The sequence below is a fragment of the Cuculus canorus genome, chromosome 22 (genome assembly GCF_017976375.1).
Source record: "Cuculus canorus isolate bCucCan1 chromosome 22, bCucCan1.pri, whole genome shotgun sequence".
Classification (NCBI taxonomy): Eukaryota; Metazoa; Chordata; class Aves; order Cuculiformes; family Cuculidae; genus Cuculus; species Cuculus canorus.
The window spans coordinates 4239571-4256223 of NC_071422.1; the positions used below are offsets into that span (position 1 = coordinate 4239571).

At 54.5% G+C, this 16653-nt stretch overlaps 1 protein-coding gene across 1 annotated transcript; it reads left to right on the forward strand.

The window, feature by feature from the left end:
* The first annotated feature begins 1841 nt into the window (after window positions 1–1841).
* Window positions 1842–14331, forward strand: PAFAH2 (platelet activating factor acetylhydrolase 2). The gene is made up of 10 exons (XM_054086598.1): window positions 1842–2118; window positions 2279–2400; window positions 2577–2696; window positions 2831–2899; window positions 3009–3123; window positions 3900–4013; window positions 4332–4423; window positions 4963–5133; window positions 5241–5389; window positions 5577–14331. The coding sequence occupies exons 1-10, from the start codon at window positions 1900–1902 to the stop codon at window positions 5669–5671; spliced, it is 1266 nt and encodes a 421-aa protein (XP_053942573.1). The 5' UTR covers window positions 1842–1899; the 3' UTR covers window positions 5672–14331.
* The last annotated feature ends 2322 nt before the right edge of the window (window positions 14332–16653 follow it).

Here is a 16653-nt window from a genome sequence, read left to right on the forward strand (position 1 = left end):
CTGGAGGGCACAGGGGGAAACTGGGAGGGGCACTGGGAGCCGCCGGAAGTTCTGGGGGGCATTGGGAGCTCTTGGAGAGCACTGTGAGTTGGAGATGGGGGACACTGGGAGCTGTGGGGAGCACTGGGAGCTGCAATAGGAACTGGGGGCGCTGGAGGAGCACTGGGAGCTGCAATAGGAACTGGGGGCTCTGTGGGAGCACTGGGAGCTGCAGTAGGAACTGGGGGCGCTGGGGGGAGCACTGGGAGCTGCAATAGGAACTAGGGGTGCTGGAGGAGCACTGGGAGCTGCAATAGGAACTGGGGGCACTGGAGAGCACTGGGAGCTGTAGTAGGAACTGGGAGCGCTGGAGGGAGCACTGGGAGCTGCAATAGGAACTGGGGGCACTGGGGAGCACTGGGAGCTGCAGTAGGAACTGGGGGCACTGGGGAGCACTGGGAGCTGCAATAGGAACTGGGGGCGCTGGAGGAGCACTGGGAGCTGCAATAGGAACTGGGGGCGCTGGGGGAGCACCGGGAGCTGCAAGAGTAACTGGGGGCGCTGGGGGAGCACCGGGAGCTGCAATAGGAACTGGGGGCGCTGGGGGAGCACCGGGAGCTGCAATAGGAACTGGGGGCGCTGGGGGAGCACCGGGAGCTGCAATAGGAACTGGGGGCGCTGGGGGAGCACCGGGAGCTGCAATAGGAACTGGGGGCGCTGGGGGAGCACCGGGAGCTGCAATAGGAACTGGGGGCGCTGGGGGAGCACCGGGAGCTGCAATAGGAACTGGGGGCGCTGGGGGAGCACCGGGAGCTGCAATAGGAACTGGGGGCGCTGGGGGAGCACCGGGAGCTGCAATAGGAACTGGGGGCGCTGGGGGAGCACCGGGAGCTGCAATAGGAACTGGGGGCGCTGGGGGAGCACTGGGAGCTGCAATAGGAACTGGGGGCACTGGAGGGAGCACTGGGAGCTGCAATAGGAACTGGGGGCGCTGGGGGAGCACCGGGAGCTGCAATAGGAACTGGGGGCGCTGGCAGAGCACTGGGAGCTGCAATAGGAACTGGGGGCGCTGGAGGAGCACTGGGAGCTGCAATAGGAACTGGGGGCACTGGGGGAGCACTGGGAGCTGCAATAGGAACTGGGGGCGCTGGCAGAGCACTGGGAGCTGCAATAGGAACTGGGGGCGCTGTGGGAGCACTGGGAGCTGCAATAGGAACTGGGGGCGCTGGAGGAGCACTGGGAGCTGCAATAGGAACTGGGGGCGCTGGAGGAGCACTGGGAGCTGCAGGGAGGGCTCTGGGAAGCACTGGGAGCTGTAGTTCACTGGGGATACTGGGAGCTGTAGTCAGCGGACCCCAGCGCATACTGGGAGGTGTAGTGCCAGGCCAGTGCCGTACTGGGAGTTGTGGTTCGCCAGCACTGGCGGCTGCTGGGAGCTGTAGTCCTGCCCTGGGGGGGTGCAGGGCTCTGACCCCCAGTGGCTCCTGTGGGTGCTCAGACCCTGCAGAGACCCCACATGGACCCCCTGATCACACATCCCCTGTGCCCCAGCTCTGCCTCCCCCGACCCCCAGCACGGGACGGGACAGGGATGGGGATGGGTGACCATGGGGCAGCTTCTGCTCAGCCCCACCTGCGCCATGGGGCACCGAACAGCCCCCCCACCAGAGCTGGGGGGATGCCCGGGGTCTGGGCAATGCGGGAGAGGGGTGGAGGAAGGAGGAGGGACTGAGTTGGGGTCCCTTAGGTGAGGGATGGATGCTGGGAGATGGCTGGGGTCTGGGCAATAGTGGGGGGAGGGACTGTGTTGGGGTCTTCTGGATGAGGGATGGATGTCGGGGGGATGCTTGGGGTCTGGGAAGTGGGAGAGGAGTGGAGGAAGGAGGAGGGACTGAGTTGGGGTCCCCTGGGTGGGGGACAGATGCTGGGGAATGCCTGGGGTCTGTGCAGTGGGAGAAGAGTTGGGAAAGGAGGAGGGACCGAGTCGGGGTCCCCCAGGCCGGGGACGGATGCTGATCCCATGCCTCCACCTCATCTCAGCCGCGGTAGCATGGGGGGGACGCAGACGCTGGCGCTGCCCCTGCAGAAGGGACCTCACCACGTCGGCTGCACGGATGTCATGGTGGGCCACACACAGCAGGTACGGGATGGCCAGGATGGGGATGGGGACAGGGACATCCTTCCCTGCACCGCAAAGTGGCTGCAGCCAGCTGGGTTTGCAAGAGCTGAGCTTACTGAGGACACGGCCACCACTGCTCTGTGCTGTCCCCATGGCACCCCTGTTCCCCTCTGTCCCCCAGGGGCTCTTCCTCCGCCTCTTCTACCCCTGCCTGCCCCGAGCAGGAGCCGAGCGGCTGCTCTGGATCCCGCGCTCCGAGTATTGCGGTGGCCTGGCTGACTTCACCCAGCGCAGCCGGCGCTGGTGCGGTGGTGTGGGTGAGGGGGCAGTGGGCACCGCATCCCCTGTTCCCTTGGAACCCACTCCCTTAGCAGGATTTGAGGTCACCAAGCCCTGTGCCCAGGGCAGCTGCGTGGATGCTGCGGGCAGGGATGGAGCCGAGTGGACCCACGGCAGCACTGGGGTCTCCCCACTTTTTCTGGGGGGTTTCTCTTCCCTGCAGGCTCCTGCAGAGTCCCAGTCAGCTGGAATGGGCCTTTCAAGCCCTGCAGCAGCGGGTACCCTCTGATCATCTTCTCCCACGGCCTGGGAGCCTTTCGGTAGGATGAGCTGGGGATCCTGAGCCCCTGCCCAGGGCCAGAGCCTGGACTGGGACGTGGGTGTCCTGGGTGCTCAGTCCTGTCTGGCGCTGCCAGCACAGCCCTGACGCTGCTCGCCTCCGGCTCCCTGGCAGGACCCTGTACTCCTCCGTCTGCTCGGAGCTGGCATCCTGGGGCTTCGCAGTGGCGGCTTTGGAGCACAGGTGGGTGCCCCAGTTCCCCCCGAATTCAGCAGCCGTGCCTGCAGGGCATCGCGCCCCAGGGAGCTGCCGGTGCCCCCGTGACGTGGCGCGTGCCCTCCCGCTGCTGCAGGGACCATTCTGCCTCTGCGACCTATTACTGCACGGAGGAGGCTGGGAGAGAGGAATGGATCCCGTACCAACGGGTGCCCCAAGGGCAGAAGGAGTTTTATTTCCGAAACAAGCAGGTATCGGCGTGGGGATTGAGTGTGGGTAACCAGAGAGACCTGAGAGCTGATCTGGCCCTTCATCCCTGGGGTCTTCATCTCCTGCCCTTCCCAAACCTGTACGGCCGTGGTGCCAGGGATGAGCTCTCTCCTTGCAAGCTGTGAAATATCTGTTCAACCTCTTTACCTCCGTTTCATGGGGTTTCTCTGTCTGGCTCCATCTGACCCTGGCAGGAGCTGGGTTGGGCTTTGCCGCATCCCTGAGTGCTTTAACATTGCCCACATCCCAGGGAGAAATAAACTTTCAGCCCAACCCAACACCACGGGCTGGTGAGGCTCCGGACCGGCTGCTGGGTCTGTTCACACCCTAATTTTCATCTCTCTGGGATTACCGGAGGCAGCAGCTTGTTGGGGAGCAGGAAGGTTTCCTGCTGAGCCAGGTTCCCCCCTTGCTCATTTCTGCTTCGTTTAAAAGGACATTGAGTCGAGATTTGTTGTAGAAAAGCTCTCTAGGAAATGGAGTGGTTGGAGATGCTTTTGGCAGCGGTAAATCCCCTCCCGGCCTCTTATTTTTATGAATGCACAAACAAGGGTATGTTTTTCCTATAGAGATGAACCCATCAGCATAAATGTTGAGGGTGAATGAGTAATTAATCACAAATAAAAGGAAAGATTGTGTCTGAGTGCTGCGGTTTTAGAGGGATGAGGGTGGGGGGATATTGTGGGGAGGATCTAGCTCCAAATTTAGGGGTTGGAGGAGCTGGGTTAACCAGGGAAGGGGCAACTCTTGCTCCCAGGTTCACCAGAGAGCGGGGGAATGTGTGCAAGCGCTCCGGCTCTTCAAGGACATCGGCAGCGGTAAATCTGTCCCGAACGTCCTTCACCAGGACTTTGATCTCTCTGTGCTGAAGGTACCTGGGTCCGTCTGTGCCGGAGGACCAGGCAGGGCGATTGTTTGGTTGATGGGGGGGTCTGGGTGTCCTTTGCTGGCAGGATCAGTCCTTATTGTGTGATACCTGTCCTGAGACAAGCAGGGTTTGTGCAGAGCCACCTCTTAGCTTCTTGGTGCCTCTTCTCCATTTTCTCCTCCATGCATGCTGGGGAATCTGAGTCCCTCTTTGCACCGTGGGGGCTTTGCTGATTTTCTTCACATGGCTTTTTCTTCCCTAATTAAGGACTTTCTGCAGTGAGATTTGGGCCCAGGTTCCTCAGCCTTCTCCTTTTTGCAGGACAGCGTTGATCTGACCAAAGTCGCCGTCATGGGCCATTCCTTCGGTGGGGTGACGGCAGTGCTGGCCTTGGTGAAAGAGCCCAACTTCAGGTGAGCTGCAGCAGGGGAGCTGCCGAGGAGCTGCAGGGAGCTCTGGAGACACATGGCTCATCCTGGTGGGAAAGGAGAGCCATGGGAAGCTCCGGGGACACATGGCTCATCCTGATGGGAAAGGAGAGCCATGGGAAGCTCCGGGGACACATGGCTCATCCAGGTGGGAAAGGAGAGCCATGGGAAGCGCCGGGGACACATGGCTCATCCTGATGGGGAAGGAGAGCCATGGGAAGCTCCGGGGACACATGGCTCATCCTGATGGGGAAGGAGAGCCATGGGAAGCTCTGGGGACACATGGCTCATCCAGGTGGGAAAGGAGAGCCATGGGAAGCTCTGGGGACACATGGCTCATCCAGGTGGGAAAGGAGAGCCATGGGAAGCTCCGGGGACACATGGCTCATCCTGATGGGGAAGGAGAGCCATAAGAAGCTCTGGGGACACATGGCTCATCCAGGTGGGAAAGGAGAGCCATGGGAAGCTCCAGGGAAAAACAGCTCATCCTAATGGGAAAGTAAGACAGGGCATCCATCCTGTAGGTGTGCAGTGGCTCTCGACGCCTGGATGTTCCCCCTGGAGAATGTGCTGTACCCAGAGGTGCCCAAACCTGTGCTCTTCATCAACACCGAGAAGTTCCAGACACCAGAAAATGTTGCCAAAATGAAGAGGCTGAGCTCCAGAAACAGCCAGACAAAGATTATAACCATCCTGTGGGTCAGGGGCTGCAGACACCCACCGACTGGGACCCTCTGAGCTGTGTCCCAGCGGGAGGACCTCTCCCCAGCTCCCACTGAAACAAATCCCTTCCGTGTCCCAGGGGATCCGTGCACCAGAGCCAGACCGACTTCACTTTTCTCAGCGGGAAGCTCGTCGGCCGCATCCTTGGTGCGAGGGGGACCATCAACCCCCACAAGGGTCTGGACATCACCAGCCAGGCGGCTCTGGCCTTCCTGCAAAGGCATCTCAGTACGGCATGGGATGGAGGGAACATGGGATGGCCAGGGCTTGGGAGGGCGTGGGAGCTCCTTCTTGGGTTTGGTGCTTCCCATCCTGTTGCACAAAGCAAAGGGATGTGGTGGTCACTCCGTCTTTATGCCTGGAGCCGGGGTGACGATTGCTGTAGTAACCCCATCGCCATCTCTGCCCCGTGCAGATCTAGAAGAGGAGTTTGATCAATGGGACAACCTCCTGGAAGGCATCGGAGACTCGGTTGTTCCAGAAGCACCGTTCTGCCGCTCCAACCTGTAGTTTGCTCCGAGGTCGCTGGTGAGAGCCGAGTACAGGGAAAGCAGCTGCTTCTTGTCTGAAATGAGCCGTGCAGGATCCAACCTCCCAAGGGCAGGAGGAGCTACGGGGAGAACAGGACCTGGGGATCATGCTTCTGAGGGGTCCGATGACCTGAGTGCTCATCAAGCGTGCCAGGAGAGCCCTCCCTGCAGCGAGGGCTGTGGGGGCTGAAGGAATAAAATTCCCAGGGACACAGACTGAGTTGGCTGTCACTTGGGCCTGAGGTGACACCCTTCTTGCCCGCAGAGGGTAGATGGGCATCGATCCCTCACTGGGGCTGTCTGGATCTGCTGCAGCTGTGGCACATCTGGCAGGAGCAGGTAGAAGGGTCATTTGCCGTGGGGTGGTTCAGTCAGAGCCGAAAGAACCAGCACAGGGAGACACAGGATGAGGGCTCCAAGCACAAAGCAAATGAAAGTCTGATTGTTGTCATGGAAAGCTGGCAAGATTGCCGAGTCCACGCCTAAAATCTTGGGGAAAAAAAAGAAAGAGGATGGTTTTAAACTGTGTCCTGAGCTGCACTCAAGGCAGTGGGACCAGCAGGGCGAGGGAGGGGATTCTGCCCCTTTGCTGCGCTCCGGTGTCCAGGTCTGGAGTCCTGAGCACAGAAAGGACACGGAGCTATTGGAGCGAGTCCAGAGGAGGCCACAAAGATGATGTGAGGGCTGGAGGACCTCCCGTAGGAGGACAGGCTGAGAGAGGTGGGGTTGTTCAGCCTGGAGAAGGGAAGGCTCCGGGGAGACCTTAGAGCAGCTTCCAGTACCGAAAGGAGCTCCAGGAAAGCTGAGGAGGGGCTCTGGATCAGGAAGGGCAGGGAGAGGATGAGGGGAACGGTTTGGGGCTGAAAGAGAGGAGATTTAGATGAGATCTTAGGGAGAAATGTTTTGCTGTGAGGGTGGGGAGGCCCTGGCCCAGGTTGCCCAGAGCAGTGGTGGCTGCCCCATCCCTGGAGGGGTTCCAGGCCAGGTTGGATGGGGCTTGGAGCCCCTCATCCAGAGGGAGGTGTCCCTGCCCATGGCAGAGGGTGGCACTGGATGGGCTTTGATGTCCCTTCCAGCCCAAACCATTCTGTGATTGTATGAAACAAGGGGCTGTCTGGAAGTGCCTCCGAGCACCGTAGTGGTTCAGGGATGTGAAACAGGGATGGAGATCCAGAGAGAAGGAAAACAGCCCAGCCAGGTTTTACAGCACGAAGAGCAACAGTGCTGAAACTGGCACACGGTGGCGGTGGGAAGAAGGCACTTCGGAAGCCCCTGCAGCACATTCCTGGGTAACACCAGGGACGTTTGAGCAAGGAGTGCTTTTTAAAGGAGAGTCCAATCCTTGGCCATCCCAAAGCAGAGCTGAAGGGAGCGGAGCTGCACAGATCTATCCCACCAGAGACCCTCCCCAAGGTCCTCGCTGGCACTGTGGCGGGAGAGGGTGGCAGGCAATCCTGGACACGACGCCTCGGCAGCTGCGGGGAGCGGCCACGCTCCTGGCACACCATCTGCTTTTGCATTGTCCGTGTCGCCGGCGGCACAGCATTCCTGCTGGGAAGAGGGCAGGCAGCAGCAGCCCTGCCTTCCACCTCCTGCCATCGCAGAGAGAAGCTGCCGCAGACGATGCACCCGGTGCCGCGTGCCGGCAGGGTTTCCTGGGGCGCTGAGGTTGGAGAAGAAGGATTGCGGGTGGCTATTCCTCGCTCCGTGACAGCGGGTGACATGGGTGTCAGCAAAGACTTCTTTCCCAGGAGAAGACAGGAGAGTGGGAAAGCAGCATCTCGCTCCTGCGGTGCCTGAATTGTTTGTGCCACCGCAACGGCCACATCCTCACCGGTGGCCCCTCTTAGTGGAGGTCGAGGGCTGAGGATGCTCCTGGGTGTTCCCAGGGGAAGGTGCAGTGCTGTGCAGCCGTGGAGAGGCCATTGTTCAATGTCTCCTTCGCTCTCCAGTGACACAAAGGACTGACATGAACAGGACCACAAGCTCTCGGTGCTTTTGAGGCTGCCAGATATTTATTTTTAATTGCTATACACCTAAAAAGCCGTCTCCAGCCCTGGGAGCAGGCTGGGCTGTGACAGCTCCCGCTGCGTGGCGATGCTGAGGGTGGCTGGGGGACATTCAAGGTCGATGTATGTGGTGAATCGTGTGAGCGAGCCATCAGGTCCCGTTTTAACAGTGAGAGACAGTGACCGGTGTGGAAATCAAATCCCATTTTCCTCCCTGAATTAGCACGGCTGGGGATCTGTGCCGGCAGTTCGAGGGGAGCAGCGTGGTCGCGGCTCCGGCACAGCTGAGGGAAGCTATAAATTCTGCAGGACTCTTATGTAAAGGCTTTCAGGGAAGAGGGTGGCAGAAACCTACTGACATTTGTTAACCCTTCAGTTCACAGAAAGCCACTTAATTCTAGTCCTCAGGATGGGCGGAGTGGGGAAGCAGGCAGATGTCCTTCTGCCTGGCTTTACATCCTTTACTCTCCCCTCGGAGACAGCCTCCATGCGCAAGATTGTGCACTCTCTTTGTGCCTCTGGAGGAAAACCCTGCCAGAAGAAAGAAGGGCATTCGGAAAAAAATCCTGCTGTCACTCAGGAAGGGCAGACACCCCCTTTCCTCCCCTCTATCAGCTCCTCTCTGCTCTCTGTGGGATGTGGTGGTGCAGAAGCCCTCTCTGAGTGTTTTCCTGCTGCACTGGCTCATTGCATCTGCTTTCAAATCCAGCCTGGAGCCATCTCTTCAATCAGGCTCCCCTCGCAAGCACCTCTTTCCTCCAGATCCCCATTACACGCTCCAGCCTCGAGGTCGGAGGCAGCGTGCATGAAAGATGCGGCACAAATCCCTGGTGTAGCATGCAGGGAAGGTATTTTCCCCGTGTCCCAGCTTGCTTAGATTGTTTTGCTTGGCCTGAGAGGGCAGAAAGAAAGGGGCTGGGACAGAGCATCCTTCCCTGCCACCTGCCTGGGCCAGTGACTGGAGGGGAGACCCCACGGATCTCTGGGGTGGCAAGGGCTATTCCAAGGTTGCCTGTGCCACACTGGAAGGGTTTCTGGCAAAAAGCAGGAGCTAAGGGTTAGCCTGGAATGTGATCAGCCACAACAGCCCGCAAGCACCAGCGCCGGAACGACGTGTCGTTATGATGCAGTGGATTGGGTTCAAATGTGGAATAGCTGGAGTTTGGATCTGTAAATCCCCGTGTTTTATCCACAGAGGGACTTTGCTTCTCATGGATATGGGAAAGAAATGCTGACTCCGTTCCCTCAAGGGGGTCGGCACCCACAGCACCCGCCTGCAGCGCGGAGGTGCCACACGTTGGGAAGGGCTCGCTCCCAGCCAAGCGTCTCAATGTGTCCGATCTACTTTCATATTCAAACCGGTGCCTTTAAAAATAAATAAATAAAAGCTGCCCATTTATATTCCCCTCACAGCTGTGCTTGCAGCATGGCTGGGGTGTGAATGGACGCATTCCTCTTCCCCACGGCTTCTTATCTCGGCAGAGCAACGTCCACTCGCCAACCGGCTTCAGCTTCAAAGCTTTCCGCTCTTGGGGCTGAAATCCGACAGTGTCAGCACAGACCTGGCTTGGAGCTTTTTAGCATCTTAGAGCTGAGAGTCGTCTTCTCATCCTGCCCACCCCCAGCTGGTCCTGCCTGCGGCTCCCTCCCTCCTGGGAAGCCCCTTCCAGCTGGCGGATCCCTCCCCATCCCATGCATGCAGCAAACTGGAGTTGCCAGCTCCAGCATTTGCTGCTGCTTAGGAAAAAAACCTCACTTACTCAATTGAAGCTTCCCTGTTGATTTAATTAATGCAAATTGAAACATGTGTTAAATCCTCCTTGTAATTAACCATAACACTTACTGTCGTAGGGTTGGGGTTTTCTTTTCCTTCTTCTCGTATTTTTAAGGAAAATACGAAGGCTTGGATTCACAACAGTTTGTAAAGGTCCATGGTCCTCACGCTGAGCCCAGCGTGTGCAGCAAGAACCCCACAAGCTCCAGCAGAGGAGCTTGGTGCCGGGCGTGGGCTGGGGTACCAGCCTTGAAGACCAGCGTGGATGCAGGTGCAGGGCTGACCCCACTCCTAACCCCAGCCCGAGCAGTCCCTCGGGAGAAGAGCTCCTTATATTCCTTTGATTGGTGAGTATACACTTGGTTTTATGTCAAGTTTTTCTATTGGCAAATCAAAACTTTGCTGTGGGTGAAGTTCCAAATGGAGTTTCTTCATCTCCAAAGGGAATTGTTATCATCTAATGCGTCGGCTTCCAGGCTGCCTTGAGCTGAAAACCCCAGATACTCACAGTCACGAGGGATTCAGCTCAACTTTGTCATCTTCCCACGCACCGGTTCCTCCTGCGCTGGGTGACGGGGCAGGACCGGGGCTCTGCCAGGGGGGCAGATGCTTGGGATTCAGCGCAGGGCACGTGCTTGCCGTCTTCGAGGTGCAACGCCGCAGGTCTGGGCTGCAGACACGATGCCTGCCGGACCCCTGAAATGCAGTGCTGTGGGCCAAGAGGGCTCTTGTTCGTTCTCTCTGCCAGCGTCACCGAGGGTATTTGGAGGGTACAACTGGGTTTTTGACAGTTTTCACTCTGCAGCAGAAGACCTATCTCAGGCTGGAGCAGGTCCTTGCTGACCCTAGAGAACATTCCTGAAGAAAGAGGGGAAAGACTAACTGAGGATGGAAATTTAGGTGCTGGAAGACAAAAAGAAGGCTGTGTGAGGTTTCTCTAGTTCCAGGCTAAGCCAAAAAAAAAGCTCTTGAAACAGATATGAAGGATTGTTTTTTGTTAATATCATGGTTTCCCCCAATTTAGGAGGGACAGGCTGAGCTCAGCCCCAGGGGTGCTGGCTCGTGCTTTGCACCCAAGCGTGATGGTTGGGGAGATTGAAATCTACACAAGGCAGGGACCTCAAATATCCCACATCCTCCTTTTTAAACCCTTTGGCTTCAGTCTTCACCCCAGATCAGGGTGCAGGGAGGTGCTGAGACCGTCAGCCCCCGTCCCTGTGTGCCACAGTAGCACAGGAGTCGCCCAACCCACCACCTTCAGGATGCTTTCACCTCCTTGACAGCAGCTCTCTAACGATGTTCACCACGCAAGGCCTGGGTTTTGTGGGGGAATGCGCTTGGTTTTTTGTATCTTTTAATTAAAACGAAGCACTTAACATTGGCGATCGTAACCTCAGCGTGTCTCTCCGGGCATTGATTTTAGCGGAGGGCAGCAGTTTCCTGGTTTATTGCATAAAAGATAGAGCTGTGTTTTTCCCCCAGAAAGGCCGGCTTTGTTCGCCTCTTCTCCCAGCTGCAGTGGATGTGTCTGGTCTTTTTTTTTTCCTTTTAATATATATATTGATCTATTTTGAACTCAAACGAGTGAGGGGAAAGGGATCAAACAGCACTGAGCAAATGTTAACTGCAGGTATTGTTTCCATGCTGGTGTTGCTGAGCACGGGCAGTGGGATGGAGCAGGAATTAACCCATTTTGATGCAGAATTGTCGGTAGAGATGGGAGGGGGACTGCTTATTCTCCTGAGAGGATCCATAGACATGGACCTCCTCATCCGACTGAAGTCCAAAAGTGCCATTAAAACGCCCACAAACGTGTTTCCTTGGCTTACGAATCCTATGAGGAAGAGGCATGTTTTATTCCACTCATGGTGTCAGACTTTGTCCATGGAGATCGCCACGGGATAAAGAGCTGTGGCCGTTGCACCAGGCAGGTCAGTGTCTCCTGTGTCACCTGAGCGCGAGGCTGGATGCAAGGATGGGGGAACACTCCAAAATCCTGCCTTTTGATCACAATTCGACCTTGTGCTGCCCGTCTGAAGGAAACCAGGTGCTTGAGTACAGCAAACGCACCTGCATCCCAGACAGCAGAGCTCTGTGAAAGGCAAATAAAACCTGTTCCCCTTTGGCTCCGCGTTGAGCATTGTTCCCAAATTTGCTCTTAGTGGGAACAGGCTCAGTCTGGGGGCTGCTACGAGCTCATTCATCTTGTTTATTTGACATGGGGGAAGTCGTTTTCCTTTAAGAGGATTTCCATCCCTCAACTCCTCCCATCGTGACACTTCCAAGCTACATTTTGTCTTGAAAGGGTGGGAGTATTTTTAACTATATCACGCCGGGGAAGTATTAATAGCACAATAGGCTTGCTGAGCTGCCGGTAGAGCTGAATCCATATTTTAAATTCAAGGATCTAATTAGGAGCTGGGGAATAATTAGTGCTATACCCAGCTTTTCTTTCCCCCCTCACTTCATTTTCAAAGAGCCACAGCAAATGCCTTTGCTGGAATCTTCTATGGCTGTTGAATATTTGATGGCTTCTTTCTGCATTGCTATTCCATGTGGCTGTCAAAATCACGCCGGCTTCTTTGCTCTATCCCAGCTGAAATGGCTGACTCCGACACTCTCAAAATCTAATTAGTGCATCTCCTGTTGGCTCACATTCCAAAAACCCACCCCATAAAGCCTTTCTTCATGCTTCTCTCCCAGCCACGCGCTAGCGCTGGGTGTTGCAGCTCTGTGCAGCCTAGTTATTTTGGAACCCTCAGCAGCGAGTTGTTTACAGCCTTCCTCAAATAGCAAAGCTCTCGGTGCTCCATATGGGAAATGCAAATTTGTGGACTTCGGTTGGGAGCAGAAAGGGAAAAGCAGCGTGGATGTAGAGAAATGGATCGAGGCTGCAGCTCGGTTGGGAGCAAGGAGCGGGGAAAGCAATGCAAGGAGATGGCCAGGCTGACTTTTGTGGCCTCAGGTTGCGCCAAGGGAGGTTCAGATTGGACACCAGGAAAAATTTATTCACCAAAATGGTTCTCAAGCATTGGAAAGGGCTGTCCAGGGAGGTGGTTGAGTCCTCATCCCTGAAGGTACTTAAAAGGCGGGCAGATGAAGTGCTTAGGGATATGGCTTATTAGTGGATAGGTGTGGTTGGGCTTTATGATCTCAAAGGTCTTTTCCAACCTAGCAATTCTACGATTCGATGATTCTTTGTGTGTTGCTGGATGTAGTGGAGGTGGGAGCCAGCACCCACACAGATTTGTCCTTATATTTGGCAGGTAACTCCCAGGAGAGCACGACTGCACGTTAGTGTCTCGGAGGATCTGCTGGTGCTGCAAATAAAACAACCTATTCTGTAATTGTACCCACTGCTGGGAGCGCCTGTGACAGCTCTCCTCGGTGTGAAGTCTCTGGTCTCTAATAATAGTTAGGCTGGTTGCTGAAGTCTCTTCCTCGCTCTTGCCTCTCCCCAGCCATCTGTTTTCAAGAAACTTGTGGAATTCATGTCACTGAGCTCTTATCCATATTTATCAGAGGGGTAGAGGCTGGCTCACAAAGCCAAAGCCTGGGAGAGAAGATTGGTCAGAGATAGAAGGACTTTGATCATATAAAGCTTGATTTTCTTAGGAAACAAAGAACCAAAAACATGCCAGGAGATCTCCCAGCTGGCTGGGAAGGGAATTCTGCTATTCCTTTGCCCAGGGTGAATCAAAGGCAGAGCACAATATTTAGGAGAAAGACCACATCTCGTTTGACATCCTGGGTGCAACCTGGGTGAAGGTGCTCAAACGTGTGGGCGCCACAGCCACCGCTGTTATTTTAGGCTCTGCCCCCATCTCGGTGTGTTGGAGCATTGTTTGCAAGGAGAGCAGAGGGCTCGTGGGGCTTTGTCTTTGGTTCAGTAGAAGCTTATGTTATTTTTCTGCTCTAGAGCCTTTTCAGCCCTCATCACCACAGTGTTTGGATATCACACAGTACGGCCCTGTGGCTGCGTTTGCAGAGGTGACTATGGATTCCCGGGTTAATATTGCCCCAATAGCAAAGCAATTGATTTCTATTTTCATCTCTCTCGCTGCAGATGCAATCACCATCTGTGGTGAGTTCTTTAACTTTTCTCATTTTATGGAGGAATTAAGTGAGTTTGAGTGAATTTGAGCAACCTGAGCCAGTAGGTTGGCCCTGGCCCAGGTTGTCCAGAGAATTTGTGGCTGCCCCATCCCTGGAGGTGTTCAAGGCCAGGTTGGATGGGGCTTGGAGCCCCTGATCCAGTGGGAGGTGTCCTTGCCCAGGGCAGAGGGTGGAACTGGATGGGCTTTGAGGTCCCTTCCAACCCAAACCATTTCATAATTCTATGAACTTGGCTAATACAGTGATTGTTACTGTTCTCAGCAAATACTTGCAAATATTAATTACCAAGGTGCTTTAAAACATTTTCTGATTAAGAAATCAGCTGTCAGTCCATCCACCACGGGTGCTTAAGGGTGGCAATTTAATACTCGGAAAGCACATTTCCTTATTGGAGATTAAATATTTTTGCAAGTTAAAAGTGCTGCCGTGGGCTGAGTTGTCACCCAGTTGTGTCAGTCTCTTTGTGGGATGTTTTGATAAGCACATCATAAGAGACGCTTTCATCTTTATGCTAAATCAGATCACGTCACGTCCTAAATTCACATGTACAAGGAGTCCTGCTGATGAGACCTTGACTTTTCTGTCTCACCGACAGCAGAGGCGGTTGAACGCAGCCGAAGGGCTCGTGTTTTGTCTGAGGATGAGACCCCTCAAGCAAACGGGAGCTGTGAGCTGCCCCAGGGCAATGATTTTAAGTGGGTGCAGTTATCACTGGCTTGGATGTTCCACAGCCACCGACCTCGAGAGTAGGTCACGTTCCTCATTTCATAGAATCATGGAATGGGTTGGGTTGGAAGGGACCTCCAAGCCCATCCAGTTCCATCCCCTGCCATGGGCAGGGACACCTCCCACGGGATCCGGTTGCTCCAAGCCCCATCCAACCTGGCCAGGAACCCCTCCAGGGATGGGGCAGCCACCACTGCTCTGGGCAACCTGTTCCAGGGCCTCCCCACCCTCACAGCAAAACATTTCTGCCTAAGAGCTCATCTCAATCTCCCCTCTTTCAGCTTAAAATCTCCGCTTTTTTGGTTTATAGAGCCTTTGTCCCTTTCTACTCTGGGAATATCTCCTGCAGGTCCTTTGTTTTCCTCAACATGCACAAATTCATCTGGATGTTCTGGTTAGAATTAGGCTTGAAATGGGATCTTCCTTCTCAAACCCTGTTTTGGGTTTTCTCCACGTTGAAGGAAATCTCTTGTCCTGGTGCTTGCTGCTGCATTTTGGAAAAACTGGGATTATAGGAAAAAGCATTTTTTGGTGATGAGAAATCCAGGAGACAAAAACGACCACAGCCGTATGCTGCTAGGCTCGATGAAAAAAGAGCCTGTTTAGAAACCCAGTAAATGTGTTGATAAACACAAATCAAATGCAAATTAAATAAAAGCTTTTCATCTTCTCCATTCTCCTCGAGATCAGACGAAAATAAATGCCACATAAACAAGTGAGTTTTATGAAGTGTTCCAAAAATAAAACCACTCTTGCAATGAGGTTGAAAACTGAGATCGTCTCTGTGCCTTTCCAGCTGCTGAGAGCTGTTATTTCTCTTTGTATCACAATAATGCTCCGAGATTTCGGGTTAAATTGAAACCAGTTGTGGCAGGTGCCGTAAAGAGGTTGCTAAAGAGTCTCAATCTAAGTGACACGGCATGGAAAATGTCAGAGCTGAGAGCGGATCCCACATCTGATTCCCAGCTCAGGGCAATAAACCCTGTTGCCTCTCACACAGGAGAGTTCTTGTCTGAAATAAATGGGTTTGGCTTTAAAGCCAATCTGCAAAAGAAGGTAAGTTACGTTCCTGTCTATTTTTCCGCCTCCCCTCTCTTCCTTTTTTTCCTGAGAAGCTCAGGAAATAAGATGGAAAGCGCTGAGTGCAGACACCGCATGACTCGGAGCTTTATCTCAGCCTGCATCCTTTCTTCAAAAGCACTAAATGATGTTTCATCATCATCTCTCCAGGGACTGAGGACAGACTAAAGGCAGCCACGCAGGTACCAAACAAAGAGCCCCGAGCCCAGGAACCCTTGTTTCCTCTGAGAAACCCTGAGATCATCCCAGGATAAGCTCCTTGCTTTTACTAAAAAGCATTAATATTAAAGCATCCAACCCACTGTTGGATCTACATGGATGATAATTAATAAATGAGAAAGTAAAACACAGGCTGGTGCCGTGGTCTCTTGGCTGCTTTGTCTTCCAGCATCATTTGATGTGATTTAATCCAAGCCCTCAAGATGTTTCAGTGAGCAACGTGTGGGGGGGGTGTGATAGCGATGCGTGTCCCGCTGGGATGGAGCCAGGGATCCTGTCAACGTTCCAGGCGTGATCCTGAAAGGCCAAGAAGCCAAACCATTTGGAATCTGAAATCCCTTCAAGCCATAAAAGAGGGCTGAAAAATGGCTTTTCCCATGCCCAGCGAGCCACTCCGGCAAGAAACCTCTCCCAGTTCTAGCAGCTCGGCGGCTGGATGTGGTTTCCATGGAAATAGACGTCAGATCAGCAAAAAAAAACAGGGCAAGTGTTGAAAATAATCTCTGTTTTGAAAGCTTTCTGTGTTTCTGTCACAATATTAACCTTCCCCAAGGTAGGAATTTCTTTTTGGTGCAAAATCCTTGTTTTTAAGAGTGTACACAACAAGGGTGGGTCCCCTCCGGAAAGTCCTTTCTGTGGGATTTAGGGTACGGAGACGGCTTGCATTGGAGCAGAAGATTGGAGCTGCTCTCCAGCCATCTGCCTTTTGTGCGTGTTCTCCTCAAGTGACTGCGGGATGGAAGCCACCACGGGAGTTGTTTGGACAGAACAGGTGAAAACACGACCAGTTCATTTAAAGCACATTTGCGAACCAACCGCCTCTCTACGCTTGGCAATCCTGGGATGGGAGCTGCTCCCAGAGCAGCCCCCAGGACAAGGATGAATCTTTACACGACCGTTATGGCATCTGCATGAATGATGGATTTTCTGGACGTGCTTGGAATTGATGGTGTTACATCAAAGGAGAGGGTGGCCGCGTGGCTGCCCCAACAAAAGACACTCCTAGCGGCTGTGGGTTCAGTGTGTTTTCGGACCTAC